Source organism: Alexandromys fortis, unplaced genomic scaffold (genome assembly GCF_014885135.2).
Source record: "Alexandromys fortis isolate MF-2015 unplaced genomic scaffold, M_Fortis_MF-2015_v1.1 scaffold_36, whole genome shotgun sequence".
Classification (NCBI taxonomy): Eukaryota; Metazoa; Chordata; class Mammalia; order Rodentia; family Cricetidae; genus Alexandromys; species Alexandromys fortis.
Window position 1 is genome coordinate 9309699 of NW_026067915.1, and position 18213 is coordinate 9327911.

The 18213-nt window shown below is 52.1% G+C and overlaps 1 protein-coding gene across 2 annotated transcripts; it reads left to right on the forward strand.

Annotated features, from left to right (window-relative positions):
* The first annotated feature begins 4416 nt into the window (after positions 1–4416).
* Lamb2 (laminin subunit beta 2) lies at positions 4417–18177 on the forward strand. 2 transcript variants are annotated; one of them, XM_050139330.1, is made up of 33 exons: positions 4417–4528; positions 4611–4696; positions 4813–4985; positions 5075–5210; positions 5294–5367; positions 5784–5972; positions 6074–6137; positions 6368–6570; positions 6658–6778; positions 7091–7279; positions 7452–7631; positions 7724–7836; positions 8057–8136; positions 8226–8358; positions 8538–8696; positions 8773–8900; positions 12463–12595; positions 12944–13136; positions 13211–13354; positions 13541–13772; positions 13845–14008; positions 14097–14321; positions 14410–14627; positions 14729–14825; positions 14914–15286; positions 15587–15771; positions 15845–16086; positions 16166–16514; positions 16796–17003; positions 17081–17222; positions 17417–17593; positions 17687–17846; positions 17924–18177. In XM_050139330.1, exons 2-33 carry the CDS (start codon positions 4612–4614, stop codon positions 18058–18060), a joined length of 5406 nt encoding a protein of 1801 aa, XP_049995287.1. In that variant the 5' UTR covers positions 4417–4528; position 4611; the 3' UTR covers positions 18061–18177. The 2 variants fall into 2 exon arrangements, with proteins under 2 accessions (XP_049995287.1, XP_049995288.1); XM_050139331.1 differs by having other exon boundaries at positions 4417–4522.
* The last annotated feature ends 36 nt before the right edge of the window (positions 18178–18213 follow it).

The window sequence follows — 18213 nt, forward strand, 5'->3', positions numbered from 1 at the left end:
TCTTTGGTTCCCAGGGGAGGAGGGGAAGCACTATGGCACAGAGGCTGAGAGGATTCAGAATTGTCAAAAATGGCTTCAGGATTGTCTTAAAGTCTTACACTCCCAGACAGACTTGAACTTTCTGACTGTGTATGTAGAATAAAGGTCCTAAACGCCGGGCGATGGTGGCGCATGCCTTTAATCCCAGCACTCGGGAGGCAGAGGCAGGCAGATCTCTGTGAGTTCGAGACCAGCCTGGTCTACAAGAGCTAGTTCCAGGACAGGCTCAAAAGCCACAGAAAAACCCTGTCTAAAAAAAAAAAAAAAAAAAAAAAAGGTCCTAAAGATACAAGAAACCATACCTAGGACAGCACACATACATGTTGATCCTATCCAGGCCGCTACTCCTCCTGCTACCTCGGGTACCATTAATTATGAGAAGACCCCAGGAAGAGTCCATGCTGGCCCTGCCAGGGCAATAGCGATATTGATTCTCAAGACCTTGCAGGCCGTGATTCCATCTAGCGAATGCTGCTAACATCATTTGCACTCTAGCCACGGCCCTCACTCTGTCCCTTGCAGACCTGGCTGCATGGCAGTACCTGTGCTCTGGAGGCCGGCCATGTGAACACACGCATGGAGGAGGGCGGGACCTCAGATGGCTGGATGCGCTCTCCCTCTACAGATACTGTGGTCTTTCTTCTCTTGATGTTGTAGCCGTGACCCTGGGCACTGTCTTTGCCTGGTGTCAATCTGAAACTAAAACCTGTTTCTGCAGCCAAATCAGCAAGCAGTCCCCTGCCACACTCACACCCATAGGCATTAGTTATTTTTCTTCTGTCTTCTGAAACTTTGGGGGACCCAGGGCTGCAAATTTGGCAGCTGCATGCCCAAGACACTTTGCAATCAATGTGTCAACGCGGTATGTGAGCCTCTGTCATACAGAACATGTGACATTAGCCAGTTTTGAGGGAGCACATGCCTATGATGGTATGTGACTTATACCTGGTATTAGTACTAGTGTGTGTTGTGACAAGCAGTTATCAGTCTTTGTCTGAGGATGCCTGTGCCCAGTCCTATGTCTAGCCATGCATTATTGTGTGGACAGACTGTTATGAGAGGGTCAGGGCAAGCAGTGAACTTGATGGGGTTGGTGGGTGGGGTCGAGAATTGCCTGAAGAGGCGCAGTGGAGGGTTAGCATGGAGAGCATGGTGTAGGCAGATCCCCAGGAAGCAAGTGTTTCTGGGAAGTGCATGGTCAGTGAATGAACAGGATGACGCCGGAAGCATGGTTTGTCTCCTTGGTGAGACAGAGAGTGGAAGACAGAGACATGGTGTTTCCTCCAACAATAAAAATCAGATCCCTCCTTACCCTTGAACCCTGTCTACTGCACAGGCGACTCTGATTGCCTCCCACAGGAGTCCTGTAACCTGGACATGGCATGCATAAATTTGGAGCAGTATCAAGAATATTTTATTCAGATATGGTGCCACATGTCTGTTAGTCAAGAAGCAGGAGGGTGAGTTCAAGGTTAGCCCCAGAAACAGTAGCTTTTCTGTCTCAAAAATGAAAAACCAAAAGAAATTGTCAGATTTCAGGGGACTGATTTGGAACCTACAGCCGTCTTCATGGTGTAACCTGCCATGGCTGCTTTGAGCATGCATACTATCTTAGCAGTGCATTCACAAGGTTCCTGCGGGGTTCCTGATGCTTTTGTTTCCCTTAGCCTTACTTACTTCTTTTAGACTTACTTTGATTAGTCTTAGTATGTAGTCCAGGCTAGCCTTGAGTTCATGGTGCTCCTCCTTGCCCCCTAAGTTCTGGGATTACAAGGCCTTGGCACCTGGCCTGGCTCTAACACTTGGTTCTTGTAAACATTACCCCGAGGAGTTGTTAGAGGCAGGTGAAGGGCCTGTGAAAGTTAGGATAAGGTACTCTAGATTATCAATCACGGATCTTGTGGAGGTCTGTGACCCCCTACACCATTCTCGAAGATGGCGATGGTGTGGAGCTGGTATTGTGGTGGAGGCTTGGCTCTTTCCTTATGATGGGGCACAGACTTCTCCCCTCAGTGCCCTTTATCTAGTTAAAGGCTACTGCGGGGCTGGAGAGAAGGCTCATGCCCTTGCTGAGTTCGGTTTCCAGCACCCACATTGGGCAGCTCAAAACTGCCTGTAGGGACTGGAGAGGTGGCTCAGAAGTTAAGAGCATTGCCTGTTCTTCCAAAGGTTCTGAGTTTAACTTCCAGCAACCTCATGGTGGCTCACAACCATCTGTAATGAGGTCTGGTGCCCTCTTCTGGCATGCAGGCATACACACAGACAGAATATTGTATACATAATAAATACATAAATATTTTTTAAAAACTGCCTGTAAATCCAGTTCCAGAGGATCCAACGCTATGTCACCTGAACGCCATAGGCACACACACAACACATTACATACCTTCACGTACACAGACACACACACACACCTTTAAAAAAAAATCCCGCTTTCCAGGCGGTGGTGGAGCACTACTTTAATCCCAGAACTCAGTGGCAGAGGCAGGTGAATCTCTATGAATTCAAGGCCCGCCTGGTCTACAAGAGCAAGTTCTAGGACAGCTAGGGCTGTTACACAGAGAAACCCTGTCTCAAAGGGGGGAAAAAAGGATTCTGAAGCCAGCTGAGCTGGGAGTTACACTAACAGTGACCAGGAAATCTCATCTTGGTGTTGAGACCAGAGAGCTCACTGAGTGCCCTCTGTCTTCTCTGTGATGTCCCTCACTGGCCCTCTAACCTTGCCACTAGAGCCTTGACACCCTCTAATGTCTTAACCCCACCCCCAACCTTTATCTGATTTTTTTTCCTACAACATGATCTTCTTTTAATTAATTAATTAATTTTATATCTGGACCAAAAGCTCCCCTCCCTCCTTTCCTTTCCCTCCTCCATAATGGCTCAGCAAGGGCCAGGCCTCCCACGGCAAACCAAGCGGCCCTACGACTAAGCACCTCCTCCTGTATTCAGGCTGAGGAATGAGTTTCCAAAGCACCGGGAACAGTCTGATCTAAAATTCTGATTCATGACCTCTAGCATGCAAGAGCTTCCCTAGATTACCCACAGGACCCTCTAGATGACTGCAGACTTTACTCAAGCGACGGGGAAAATCCAGCCGATTGACTGTCCCGCCCCCATTCTCCTTTGTGAAGCCGAAAGTTTCCTCTGAAGAACGCTTAGCTTTCCCCACAGGTGCCTGCAGCTTCCAGTAATCTTTGCTTGATCTCCGGCAATCCGTTCATAGCTGCTGGTAGCTGCGGCACTCAAAACAAGCCTCACGGACCCTGGACCCACCCTCTTCCCGCCCGAAGTCCCAGGGGTCTGGGTGGGGCGCGCCCCTAGAGGGTGCGCGCATTCCAACTCTTTGCTCCCGGGCTGCCAGAGGACTGGAAAGTCCGGAACGGATATATAACCACAAGAGTCGGATCCACACGCTGCTGCTAGGGTCCAGGGAGGATCTATCACCCAGATCCCACATGCGGGTAGCTGAGTAGCTACAGACCATTTTAGTCGGGAAGCAGGCACTGCTTCTCGCAGTTCGTTTGCTATAGTGACTATGGACGGTTGAGCTCCTCAGAGTTGTGCTTCTACCAGTATCTCCCAGAGTTCAGTCCTGTTTTGTCCTTTGGGTAATCATAAACCTTCCCACGGGTCCAATAGAATTCCAGTTTGCATCTAGTTTGCCTCCTTGCTGATGCTGTGACCCTGGGAGCCCAAGGATGATTTGACAGTGGTTTCCAGAGTGACACCAAGAACAAAGACCATGAGCTCCTTAGATCTACCTTCCAGCTCTCAAAGACCGCAGACCTTTTCTATTCCCCCAGCTCCATAAGCCCCTTCCCTGACACCTCAAGTATTACTTTTCATCTTGCCCTGGTCTCTATACAAATCTGGACTTTAGGAATATCTTGGAGATACTTGGACGAGGCTGTTCTCTGTTTTTGAGCAGCCTACTCCGATTTCTCTTTGGAGAACACCCTTTTCTTTTCCTTTTTTTTTATTTTTTTATTTTTTTTTATTTTCGAGACAGGGTTTCTCCGTAGCTTTTGGTTCCTGTCCTGGAACTAGCTCTTGTAGAGGAGGCTGGCCTCGAACTCACAGAGATCCGCCTGCCTCTGCCTCCCGAGTGCTGGGATTAAAGGCGTGCGCCACCACCGCCCGGCTCACCCCTTTCTTATTAGCGCTTCTAACTAGGCTGCTAAATGCTAAGCGCACCTCTGTTGCTCTTCTAAATAAACCTCGTCTTTGAAAAATTCCGGGTGAAGTGGCCAGTGTCTGGTTCTTGGGATAAGGGTTGTTTGAGGAGGGCAGGGATATGGCTCGGGTTGGGGGCTCTATCCTAAATTCTAATCCTGGCTAAGATCCACTCCATGTTTTCCTTCCTTCCCTGCTTTCCAACTTTACTCAAAGTCGTCAGACTCTCTGAGAGTGTGGAGGAGTGACTGCTGGACAGACCCTGGGACCGACTGAGGGCCTGGAGGCAGACCAGCCCAGTACCTACACGGTCAGGGTCAGCACCAACCCCAAGGGAGGTGGTGGACTTCGTCTTCGGACTCTTTACCTTCCCTTAACATGATTTTACTTCTCTTCAGGATGGAGTGGGCCTCAGGAGAATCAGGGAGGGGCCGGCAGGGACAGCCTCTGCTTTGGGAACTTCGCTTGGGCCTACTTCTAAGTGGTGAGGGGGCCTGGTGAGGGCTAAAGTTATGGGATGTGATGGTAGGTCTGGGGGTGGCTGGCTGTCCCAGGGGCCCAAGGGAATCACTGCTGAACTGGTTAACCCACTGCCCCCAGTGCTGCCTGCCACATTGGCACAGGTCCCTTCCTTGGATGTACCTGGCTGTTCTCGAGGAAGCTGCTATCCAGCCACTGGTGACCTGCTGGTGGGCCGTGCTGACAGACTGACTGCCTCATCCACGTGTGGCTTGCAAAGCCCTCAGCCCTACTGTATTGTCAGTCACCTGCAGGTGCTGCTGGGGACAGGATGAGAGGCTGGGCCAGGGCGGGGTTGGCACTGGCTAAGTAAGGTACTGCTACTGACCTCCCCCCAATCCAGGACGAGAAGAAGTGTTTCCTGTGTGATTCCCGACGCCCCTTCTCTGCTCGAGACAACCCCAATAGCCATCGAATCCAGAATGTCGTCACCAGCTTTGCACCGCAACGCCGGACGGCCTGGTGGCAGTCAGAGAATGGTGAGCCCTGGAGTAGGTCATTCGAGTGATCAGGGCTTGCACACCAATAACCTCAAAACCTTGACCCCTGATTCCTGCTGCAGGTGTTCCGAGAGTCAGCATCCAGCTGGACCTGGAAGCGGAATTCCATTTCACCCACCTCATTATGACTTTCAAGGTGCCTGCCTGTCAGTGAACCTGCCCCATTGTCCTGATTTCCTCCCCAGTGCCCCTGGACAGAGCCCTAGCTCCTCAGCCCAGCTTCCCTGAGATTGTGGGTGGTGTTTTGACTACTCGTGGAACAAGGTCGTTTCCTGTATAGCTTATATAGCAGAACACACTCCAGCCCTGTGCACATGCTCTCCTGTCCCGCCTTCTTAGACTAGGCCAGATATGGTCTCTCTGGGCCTCTGCCCGTTAGAGGCAGCTATCAGCCCTGGTCTGCTCATTGCCTGGTTTTCAGCTTTTCATAGTCACCCACTCTTGTCTGTGAGCTGCTTGGCCCTGATCACGACTAAGCAGGGATCTCAGCAGCCTAGTTTGGGCTGAGGTCCTGGTTCCTGCTAATCGGATGTATCCCCCTTCCCCAACCAGACATTTCGGCCTGCTGCCATGCTGGTGGAGCGCTCTGCAGACTTTGGCCGCACCTGGCATGTTTACCGATACTTTTCCTACGACTGTGGGGCTGACTTCCCAGGAGTTCCACTGGCCCCACCTCGGCACTGGGATGATGTGGTTTGTGAGTCTCGCTACTCAGAAATTGAGCCATCCACTGAAGGCGAGGTAAGGGCTGGGATCTGGGCAGAGAATAGGGAGGGACCTGTGGGGTTCATGATGCTCCTGAAGCAAGGTCCGATATCTCTGTGGGCTTCCTGCCATGCCAGGTCATCTACCGTGTGCTGGACCCTGCTATCCCCATTCCAGACCCCTACAGCTCACGGATTCAGAGTGAGTCCTGGACTGAGGCTGGCACAGTCCCAGTGTCCGGATGGGGACTATTTGGGGCCTCAGCAACTATTTTGGGTGCTTCCTAGGGCAGATGCCAAGCCCAGTTTAGCTCTGGTGGCAATGGAAAAGAGGTCTCCCAAGGTGACCTTGGCAGCTGCAGCCCCTGGGTGGGTATGAGGCAGCTAGAGCTTGGCCCATCTAGGTAGATGAAACCCTCTTTCCCTTCTTAGACCTGTTGAAGATCACCAACCTCCGTGTGAACTTGACTCGGCTTCACACACTGGGAGACAACTTGCTTGACCCGCGGCGGGAGATCCGGGAGAAGTACTATTATGCCCTCTATGAGCTTGTTGTCCGTGGGAACTGCTTCTGCTATGGACATGCCTCACAGTGTGCCCCTGCGCCAGGGGCACCAGCCCATGCCGAGGGCATGGTACGAGCCTTCAGGTGGCTGAAGTAGGGTCGGGGAGGGATGGGCATGGCTAGATAGTGCTGGCCACCTGCCTATATGTCTTCACAGGTGCACGGGGCCTGTGTCTGCAAACACAACACCCGCGGTCTCAACTGTGAGCAGTGTCAGGACTTCTATCATGACCTTCCCTGGCATCCTGCTGAGGACGGCCACACTCACGCCTGTCGGAGTGAGTGAGACACTGGGCTCTGTAGCCTGGCTGTGCCTGGTTCAAACCAAATGCTGGCTGGCCAAGCCCTAAGTAACTAGGCTGTGTCTAAAGGGTGCGCAGGCTTTGCTGACCCTGAGGACCCTCAGCCCTCCTCTGTAATCTGCCCTGGCTATTAGTACCATGGGATTTTTGAAGCCTTGAAGTTCTTAAACTGCCACCTGTAAATTCCGGCCCATGGTGCTGACAAAAAGTGATGCCATTCCTCCCTCCCTGTGTGTGTCCCTTACCTTGAGGGCCTGGTTTCTCAGCTGGCCTTTGCCTTCTCCCCAGAGTGTGAGTGCAATGGACACACTCAGAGCTGCCACTTTGACATGGCCGTGTACCTGGCGTCTGGAAATGTGAGTGGAGGCGTGTGTGATGGATGTCAGCACAACACAGCTGGGCGCCACTGTGAGCTCTGCCGGCCCTTCTTCTACCGCGATCCAGCCAAGGACATGAGGGATCCAGCTGTGTGCCGTCGTAAGGCTGGGATTGGGTATGAGGGAGAGAAAACTGAGCCTGGGTCAGGAACTAGGAAGCCAGAATTTGTGTGGTAAGGGCTTGGGGTGGAAACAGAACAGGAATAGGGGAAGGCTTAAGACTCATTCTGGGCCATGGGATAGGATGACTTTACACTCCTCTTTGCTTACAGCTTGTGACTGTGACCCTATGGGTTCTCAAGACGGTGGCCGTTGTGATTCCCATGATGACCCTGTGCTGGGACTGGTCTCCGGCCAGTGTCGCTGCAAAGAACATGTGGTTGGCACTCGCTGCCAGCAATGCCGTGATGGCTTCTTTGGACTTAGTGCCAGTGACCCTCTGGGATGCCAGCGTATGTGCTTCTTGTCCTAACTTCTATGCTGACCTTTAACCCCTGAGCACTGCTCTACTTCCTACAGTGCTAATGGGCCTCTTCCACTGCAGGTTGTCAGTGTAATTCACGGGGTACAGTGCCTGGGGGCACCCCTTGTGACTCCAACAGTGGAACCTGTTTCTGCAAGCGTCTGGTGACTGGACATGGCTGTGACCGCTGCCTGGTACAACTGAGGGATTTGGGGTTCCTGGTCCTGGACTTGTCCTCAGAGCATATGACTGGGGGTAAAGTCCAGTGGGTGGGTACTGAGAACTTAGGGTCTCGTCCTGAATGAGAGGCCTCTGGTCTGGGAGGCCAAGGACATATTCACCAATCAGCGTAGAGGCTTGCTGATGGGTGGCAGAGAGGTCGGTTTCTGGTCTCCAGCAATCCCTCTTTCCTAGCCTGGCCACTGGGGTCTGAGCCATGACCTGCTTGGTTGCCGCCCCTGTGACTGCGACGTGGGCGGTGCCTTGGATCCTCAGTGAGTGCTGTAACAGGGACTCGGAGGTGGCATGGTGGTGGCGGGGAAGGTAAAGGGGGTAGCCCCTCAGTAACCACAGCACTCCTCAGGTGTGATGAGGCCACAGGTCAGTGCCGCTGCCGCCAGCACATGATTGGACGGCGCTGTGAACAAGTACAGCCCGGCTACTTCCGACCTTTTCTAGACCATTTAACTTGGGAGGCTGAGGATGCCCGAGGGCAGGTGAGATGTGGTGGGATGGCTAGAGAGGAGGGGCTGCGGGTGGTGCCTTGGAGGGACTGGGGTACTGTCCAGCCTTAGGGGAGGTCTTGGCAGGAGAAAAGGTGTTCGGGACCGACTGTGGCAGCAGAGGTAGTAGTCACCTGAGTCCTCATCCCTGCTTTGACCCTGTTGACTCTCAGGTGCTTGAAGTGGTAGAGCGGCCAGTGACCAACCGAGAGTCTCCGTCCTGGACTGGTTCAGGCTTTGTGCGGCTGCGGGAAGGTCAGGAAGTGGAGTTCCTGGTGACCTCTTTGCCAAGGGCCATGGACTATGACCTGCTACTGCGCTTGGAGCCCCAGGTTAGACCCTGTGACAGCTGACCCGTGATGACATTCTGGATGTGCAAGAACCCTCTCCACTGTCCTCTTCCCCCAGGTTCCTGAGCAATGGGCAGAGCTGAAACTGACTGTGCAACGCCCAGGGCCCATGTCTGCCCACAGTCCCTGTGGGCACGTGCTGCCTGAGGATGACCGAATTCAGGGGATGCTTCAACCAAACTCCAGGTGAGGCTTGTAGGGCCAGCCCTCATTCCATGCAGATCGCCGGAAAGACCACGTTGCTTGGTCATCTGGTCTTTCTTTCATGGATGTCTTCCTAGGTACTGCTTGCCAGGTCCATGGCTCTGTTCACAGGAAAGTCAGAGATGAAACAGGGCCTGTTTTCCATAGAGTGCAAGTTTCAGAGTCAAAGCATTAGGTGATGGGAAGTCCCCCAGTGTCACTCCAGGAGGACCCTGATGGTGATGGTTGCAAGGCAGTGGCATCAGTGTAGGGATGTAACTATGTAACTGGTTACGGTTCCTTTCCTGTAACTTTTCATTGCTCTGTTGGCCACCCTGAGCCTCCCTCCTCCTCCTTTTTTTTTTTTTTCTTTTTTTCTTGTTTTGTTTTGTATTTTTTTCAAGGCATGGTTTCTCTGTGTAACAGCCCTGGCTGTCCTGGAACTTGCTTTGTAGATCAGGTGGGCCTCATCTACAAAGATCTCACAGAGATCTGCCTGCCTCTTTATTCTAATTGCTGGACTAAAGTCATGTACCATCACACCCAGCTCCTTCCTTTTTCCTTTTTGAGACAGAACCGCCTACATCCCAGGCTAGCCTTGAACTCACTAGGGGGCTGAGAATGACCTTGAACTTCTGCCTTCTCCATCTCCCAAATGCTGAGGTTATAGGAGTATGCTGCAATACCTGGCTTATATTTTTTATGTATTTATTTTATGTTCATTGGTGTTTTGCCTGCATGTATGTCTGTGTGAGGGTGTTAGAAGCTCTGGAACTGGACAGGTGTGAGCTACCGTGTGGGTGCTGGAAACTGAACATGGGTTCTCCGGAAAAGCAGCCAGTGCTCTTAACTGCTGAGCCATCTCTCCAGCCCTTGTTTTTTCTTTAGTTATCATGTAAATATTCATACATACACAGAAGCAAAGAGAATAGCATAATGAACTTGGCTGTATCCATTGTAGACATTTTGACAAACTTGTGTTTGGCAGATTCCTCTCATTGCTAAGTGGAGAATAGAAAGAAAGGGGCCAGTGTAAAAGCTGGAAGGGCTGTTGGAGACCCTGAGTGAGATGAATTGGATGGAGGTATAGTAAAGATAATGAGCAAAAAAGGCTTTTAGACTTAGAAAGGAAGAGGAAGTAGAGAAATGAGTCTGATTTGGGGTCTGGATATTTGGATGGGGATGGAGGGGCATGAGGTAGAAATATAGCAGAATGTGTGCCCCCACCCCAGATGCAGGATCTCTCTTTCTCTTTGTTTTTTGTTTGTTTGTTTGGCTGTTTTTTTTTTTCTTTTTTTTCTTTTTTTGGCTGGTTTTTTCAAGACAGGTTTCTCTGTGTAGCCTTGTCCTGGAACTCACTCTATAGACCAGGCTGGCCTCAAACTCACAGAGATCCTCCTGCCTCTGCCTCTCAGGTGCTGGGATTAAAGGCGTGCCCCAACACTTCTAGGCTCAGATCTGGGATCTTTTTATAACATATCCCAGACTGGCCTGAGACTTGTGGTGTTCTTACCTTAGCTTCTCAAGTGCTAGGTTAAAGGTGGCATGCCACCATGCCTGGCTGAGATGGAACAGTTCTGAGTGTTTGGCTTAAGTGAGTGGCTAGATTTCTGTGTCTGGGATTACTGGGAGGCGTAATATTGGAGTAAAAATTTGGTTCCTGTGAGCTGGTTGTGGTACCTCATGCCTGTAATCCTAGCACTTGGGAGACAGAGGCAGGAGGATCAAAAAGTTCAAGGTATTCTTGGCTACACAGCAAATTCAGTGTCTACCTGGAACACATAAGACCTTGCCTCCAAAAAGGAGAACTGAGTAGACAGAAGGAAAAACTAGAGTTGCAGAGAGCGGCACAGAGGCTGAGAAAAGAATGAACTCTCAGGCTGCTGAATGCTTGAACCAGATAAGAATAGAATGGTGACCTCTGTGTTTAGCTACGTGGAGGTCATTGGTGACCTTGATACAAAGTGGGCCAGAGTCCGCTGGAGTAGAAGGCTTACCTGGCAGTGACTGCAAGGGTCTCTATAGACTTATTGGGTGGGAAAGCAAAAATGAAATAGCAGCTCGGTGAAGATTCGGATGGATTTGGGAGTGAAAGAATGCACGTGTAGGTGTATACGTAAATCACTTAGGGGATAGGATTACTGTGTCAAGGGAGAAGAAACAAAGGTCTAGGATGTAGTTCAGTGATGCCTTCTAAAATTTAATTAATTTATTTATTTATTTTTAAATGTATTTGTTTATTGTTTTTTGAGACAGGGTTTCCCTGTGTAAAGGCTCTAGCTGTCCTGGAACTTGCTTTGTAAGCCAGGCCAGCCTAGAACTCACAGAGATCCTCCTGCCTCTGCCTCCTGAGTACTGGGATTAAAGTGTGCACCACCACTACCCAGCTCAGGGATGCCACGTCTTACTTTAGCAGTCACAGAGCTGTAGGTTCAATCCCTGGAGCTACTGAATGAAAAAACAGTCACTAATATTTTAATTGGGTCTTAAAACAAAACAAAATAAAAAAAACAAATAGCAAAGAAAGAAACCAAAATCCAAAAAGCCAGGGCTGGAGAAAGGATAATTCCCTTCTTAACAGAACACTTGCTGCAGCTGGGAGGTGGTGGCGCATGCCTTTAATCCCAGCACTTGGGAGGCAGAGGCAGGCAGATCTCTGTGAGATCGAGACCAGCCTGGTCTACAGAGCTAGTTCCAGGACAGCTAGGACTGTGACAAAGAGAAACCCTGTCTCAAAAACAAACAAAAGAACACTTGCTGCTCTTTCAGAGAACCCAGGTTTGGGTCCCAGAATTCACATTGGGTGGATTGCAACTGTCTTTAACTTTAGTTGCAAGGGAGTCAAGAACGCTCTCTTTTGGTCTATGTGGGTACTTGAATACATGTAGTGTACACACATACAAATATATACATATATGCACGCACACATCCATACACACACACAGACACGTAAAAATAAAAACAAATAAAAAAACCTGAGCCGGGCAGTGGTGGCACTCCTTTAATCACAGCATTTAGGGAGGCAGGAGGATCTCTCTGAGTTTGAGGCCAGCCTGGTCTACAGAGTGAATTCCAGGACAGCCAGAGATACCTAGGGAGACCTCGTCTCAAAACCCGCCCCACCAAAAAGAAAAAAAAGCAAAAAAAAAAAAAAAAAAAAATCAAGCAAGCAAACAACAAAAAACTGACAAATTGCCATGTCAGGAGACAGGTGGATGCCAGGTTTTGTATTTTCAGTGATATTGGTTCTTCTGTCCAGATGCCCTGTCAGGGCCTCAGCAGGTTGTCCTAGTCTGGCTCGGCTGTAGCCTCTGCCTTGGTCAGTAAGTTTGATTGCCATGAGTGGCAGTGTCTAAGACCCAGGATAAGATCTCTGGGAGTTCGAGGCCCACCTGGTCTACAGAGTGAGTTCCAGGATACCCAGAGCTGTTACAGAGAGAAACCCTGTCTCGAAAAAACAAATCAAAAACAACAACAACAAAATTAAATAAATCAAAGGCCCAGGATGATGGTTGCACGGACCCTGAGTGGCATCCTGTGCTGTCTCTGTCCTCCCCATCCCCAGGGTTTTAGTGTTTCCCAGACCGGTCTGCCTTGAGCCTGGTATCCCCTACAAGCTGAATCTGAAGCTGCTGCGAACCGGGGGACGTACCCATCCTGAAAGCTCCTACTCTGGGTCTGGACTACTCATTGACTCGGTAACATACCTCTCTCGCTCATATCAGCCAAGAAGGCGGGGCCTCTGGGGTGGGGTGGATACTGTGATGGTGGTGATGATTAGGAGGGTCTTGTGATAGGCAGTCCAGCGGGAGGGGGGCGGGGGGGGGGGGTGGCACACACCTTTAATCTCAGCACTCAGGAGGTGGAAGCAGGTGGATCTCTGTGAGTTCGAAGCCAGCCTGGGACAGGCTCCAGAGCTACCCAGAGAAACCCTGTCTCGAAAAACCAAGGGGAGGGAGAGAGAGTAGGTTAATGGCAGCGGTAAGTCAAGCTCTCTGACAGTACTGATGCCATCTTATGTGAGCTGCATTCTTGCGTCTCTCCAGCTGGTGCTACAGCCCCATGTCTTGGTACTAGAGATGTTTAGTGGGGGTGACGCTGCTGCCCTAGAGCGCCGTACCACCTTTGAACGCTACCGTTGCCATGAGGAAGGTCTGATGCCCAGCAAGACCCCTCTGTCTGAGGCCTGTGCCCCCCTCCTCATCAGTCTGTCCTCCTTGATCTACAATGGTGCCTTACGTAAGTGTAATCTTGACACGAATTGGTAGGCAGAGGTGGGAACTTAGCCTAATCTGCTCTTCCTCTTCTCACAGCATGTCAGTGTGACCCTCAAGGCTCCCTGAGTTCTGAGTGCAACCCTCATGGTGGCCAGTGCCTGTGCAAGCCTGGAGTGGTTGGACGCCGCTGTGACGTCTGTGCCACTGGCTATTATGGCTTTGGCCCGGCAGGTTGTCAAGGTATTTGTCTATCTCCTTGTCTCCCCTCTTCTCTTTCCTTTCCAGCGTCAAGACTCCCTCTTCCCTTTCTTTGCTTCTTCCTTCATCGACTCCACCTTGGATCCTATACTTTTAGGTTGGGGGGTCCCTTGATTTTTCTATCATTCCTCACCTTTCCCACCCTGACTGTCTCTACCTTATCCCCAGCCTGCCAGTGTAGCCCTGATGGGTCACTCAGTGCCCTGTGTGATGGGACTAGTGGACAATGTCCCTGCCGAACTGGTGCCTTTGGTCTTCGCTGTGACCACTGTCAACGTGGCCAGTGGGGATTCCCTAATTGCCGACCGTGTGCCTGCAATGGGCGTGCAGATGAATGTGATACTCGTACAGGCGCTTGCCTGGGCTGTCGTGATTACACCGGGGGCGAGCACTGTGAAAGGTGAGCCTAGTGCAGGTGTGAGTGGTTGGTGGCTGGGCAGGCTGCCTGTGGCTAACCTCCATTTCCCTGCAGATGCATTGCTGGCTTTCATGGGGACCCACGGCTGCCCTATGGAGGCCAGTGCCGACCTTGTCCCTGCCCTGAGGGCCCTGGGAGCCAGCGGCACTTTGCCACTTCTTGCCACCGGGATGGATACTCCCAGCAAATTGTGTGCCACTGCCGATCTGGTTACACCGGTGAGTGGGTAGGGCGCACAGCACAGGTATGGGATCAGGGTGAGGTAGCTCAGCTCAACACTCATAGTTTCCTCTTGACTGTTGACAGGACTTCGGTGCGAAGCTTGTGCCCCCGGGCACTTTGGAGACCCATCAAAGCCAGGTGGCAGGTGCCAACTGTGCGAGTGCAATGGAAACATTGACCCCATGGACCCTGAAGCCTGTGATCCCCACACAGGACAGTGCTTGCGTTGTTTACACCACACAGAGGGGCCCCACTGTGGCCATTGCAAACCTGGCTTTCATGGGCAAGCAGCCCGACAGAGCTGTCACCGTGAGTATGGATATGGGGAGAGATGGTTGGGGCAGGTTCTGCTGGAGATAGCTTCCCTTCATTGTTGTGTCTGTCTTGGCTTGCCCAGGCTGTACCTGCAATCCTCTGGGCACAAATCCCCAGCAGTGCCCATCTGCTGACCAGTGCCACTGTGACCCAAGCAGTGGGCAGTGCCCATGCCTCCCCCATGTCCAAGGCCTTAGTTGTGATCATTGTGCCCCCAACTTTTGGAACTTCACCAGTGGCCGTGGCTGCCAGCCTTGTGCTTGCCACCCAACCAGGGCCAGAGGCCCCACCTGCAATGAGGTATGGAATCCTGGAGATATCTGGGTATGGGGAGTCAGTTAGCTGCCTCATAGGCACGACTTTTGGTAGAGACTCTGAGCCTTGCTGTGTTTGTACCCTAGTTCACAGGGCAGTGCCACTGTCATGCCGGCTTTGGTGGGAGGACTTGCTCTGAGTGTCAAGAGCTCCACTGGGGAGACCCTGGCCTGCAGTGCCGTGGTGAGAAATCTGGAGAGACAGAGTGGATAAAGACTGCCTCGGTGTGCATCACAAGGGCCCTAATACTGTGGTTTGTCTTTTTCTGCAGCTTGTGATTGTGATCCCAGAGGAATAGACAAACCTCAGTGTCACCGCTCCACAGGCCATTGTAGCTGCCGCCTAGGCGTGTCTGGCGTGCGCTGTGACCAGTGTGCTCGTGGCTTCTCGGGTGTTTTTCCTGCTTGTCATCCATGCCATGCATGTTTTGGAGATTGGGATCGGGTTGTACAGGACTTGGCTGCTCGTACACGACGGCTGGAGCAGTGGGCACAGGAGTTGCAGCAGACGGGTGTGCTGGGTGCCTTTGAGAGCAGCTTTTTGAATATACAAGGGAAGCTGGGCATGGTCCAGGCCATCGTGGGTGCCCGAAATGCCTCAGCTGCCTCTACTGCAAAGCTTGTAGAAGCCACGGAGGGACTGCGGTATGGATAGAGCTAAATAAATATGGTGGGGCCGGGTGGTAGTGGTGGACTCCTTTAATCCCAGCATTCTGGAGGCAGAGGGAGACGGATCTATGTAAATTTGAGGCCAGCCTGGTCTACAAAGTGACTTCTAGGACAGCGAGAGGGCTACACACAGAGGAAATTCTGCTTCAAAAAAAAAAAAACTAATTAAATAACTAAATAATAATAACTTACTAACTAAATACATGTGGTGGGGTGGAGCAAAGGTCCAGAAGATCGGGAATGAAGCCTCTTTGAACCTGCCCCCTATTGATATAGCCATGAAATTGGGAAGACCACCGAGCGCCTGACTCAGGTAGAAGCAGAGCTAACAGATGTTCAGGATGAGAACTTCAATGCCAACCATGCACTCAGTGGTCTGGAGAGAGATGGGCTTGCGCTTAACCTCACACTGCGGCAGCTTGACCAGCATCTGGATATCCTCAAACATTCAAATTTCTTAGGTTAGTTGTCGGTTAACTAGGCAGGTGGGCCAGGGCCGTGGTTCAGCTGACTGACCCCTCTGATCCCACGTAGGAGCCTATGACAGCATTCAAAATGCCCACAGCCAGTCTGCAGAAGCAGAACGCCGTGCCAACACCTCCACCTTTGCAGTACCCAGCCCAGTGAGCAATTCAGCAGATACCCGGCGTCGGACAGAAGCGCTCATGGGTGCCCAAAAAGAAAACTTCAGGCGCAAACACTTAGCCAACCAGCAGGCACTGGGGCAGCTCTCTGCACGCACCCAGACCCTGAGCCTGACTGGCATAAATGAACTGGTAAGGTACAGGAAAGGGGTGGGATAGGTTGGTACAGGTAGTCTTCCCACGGAACCTTGATTTGTTTTGTACCTGGCAGGTGTGTGGGGCACCCGGAGATGCACCCTGTGCTACCAGCCCTTGTGGGGGTGCCGGATGTCGGGATGAGGATGGGCAGCCCCGTTGTGGTGGCCTCGGTTGCAGTGGGGCAGCAGCCACAGCTGATCTGGCACTGGGCCGGGCTCGGCACACACAGGCAGAGCTGCAGCGGGCACTGGTAGAAGGTGGTGGCATCCTCAGCCGAGTGTCTGAGACGCGTCGGCAGGCAGAGGAGGCACAGCAGCAGGCACAGGCAGCCCTGAACAAGGCTAATGCTTCTAGGGGCCAAGTGGAGCAGGCCAACCACGAGCTTCGAGAACTTATCCAGAGTGTGAAGGACTTCCTCAGCCGTGAGCCTCCCTTGTGGCCCAGGCCATGTGGTTGTTTTCCTTGTGTGTGTGTGTACTTGAGTCTCAGGGTCTGCAATGAACATGTGTTTTTGACCCTGTGTCTGGCCCCTGAGTCCCTATCCAGTCAGTGTCCCTAAGTCTCTGCCCCTTACATTGTCCCTGTCCTTTGTTTACATCCTTATATGCCTCTTAGCAAACTCCTATGGCATGTGCAGTATGAGAGCCCACATAGCAGGATGATGTTCCCAGGCTCATGCTGGCCCTTGCCTGTGTCTCCATAGAGGAGGGAGCTGATCCTGACAGTATTGAAATGGTAGCCACGCGCGTGCTGGAGCTCTCCATCCCAGCCTCGCCCGAGCAGATCCAGCACCTAGCAAGTGAGATTGCAGAACGTGTCCGAAGCCTGGCAGATGTGGACACAATCCTGGCACATACTATGGGCGATGTGCGTCGAGCTGAGCAGCTACTCCAAGATGCACAGCGGGCACGGTCTGACCCCAACCCTGACCCCCATTCCTGAAACCTGGTCCTGATACCTGCAGACCCTGATCTCCCCTTTTCCTCAGGAGCCGAGCTGAGGGTGAGAAACAGAAGGCAGAGACTGTACAGGCAGCACTGGAGGAGGCTCAGAGGGCACAGGGCGCTGCTCAGGGTGCCATCCGGGGAGCAGTGGCTGACACACAGAACACAGAACAGACTCTGCACCAGGTGTGGTCTCCCTAGGACATCAGTGGGACAAGGTTATGGACATATATACTATGTATCTGTTTTGTTTTGTTTGAGGCAGGGTCTCACTATGGAGCCCTGGCTGACCTGGAGCTCACAGAAATCAACCTGCCTCTCCCTCTCCCTTGCTGGGGACTAAAAGCAGATCTGTTTAAACCCGGGCCCCTCTGTGACAGGTCCAGGAGAAGATGGCAGGTGCAGAGCAGTCGCTGAACTCTGCAAGTGAGCGGGCTCGGCAACTGGATGCTCTCCTGGAGGCCCTGAAACTGAAACGGGCAGGAAATAGCCTGGCGGCATCTACAGCTGAAGAAACAGCTGGCAGTGCTCAGAGCCGTGCCAGGGAGGCCGAGAAGGTGAGTTGAGGCAAAGCTGTTCTGAGGGAGTATGGGTAGTGTAGTTGGGACTCCGCTGTACTAGCATACTGACCCTGCATTTACCATCTGCAGCAACTGCGGGAACAAGTAGATGACCAGTACCAAACCGTGAGGGCGCTGGCTGAGAGGAAGGCCGAGGGTGTGCTGGCTGCACAAGCCAGGGCAGAACAATTGCGGGATGAGGCGCGGAACCTGTTGCAAGCTGCTCAGGACAAGCTGCAGCGGCTACAGGGTAAGAACCCGAGTGGGCAGAAGCTAGAGAGGTGGGATTGTGGGAGAAAGACCTAAACTGTGCCTTGACTCTTCTAGAACTGGAGGGCACCTATGAAGAGAATGAACGGAAACTGGAGGGCAAGGCGGCCCAGCTGGATGGGCTGGAAGCCAGGATGCGCAGCGTGCTCCAGGCCATCAACCTGCAGGTCCAGATCTACAACACCTGCCAGTGACCACTCCCCCGGGCCTAGCCTCGTCCCCAAGCACTGTTCCACACGCGTGTTTGCCCACACTTTAATTAAAGAGCTTTTGGCTAGCAAGTGCTTTCAATAAACCAGTGTGAACCTCCATTGTGTTGTCGGGCCTTTGATGGGAGGGGTGGAGGA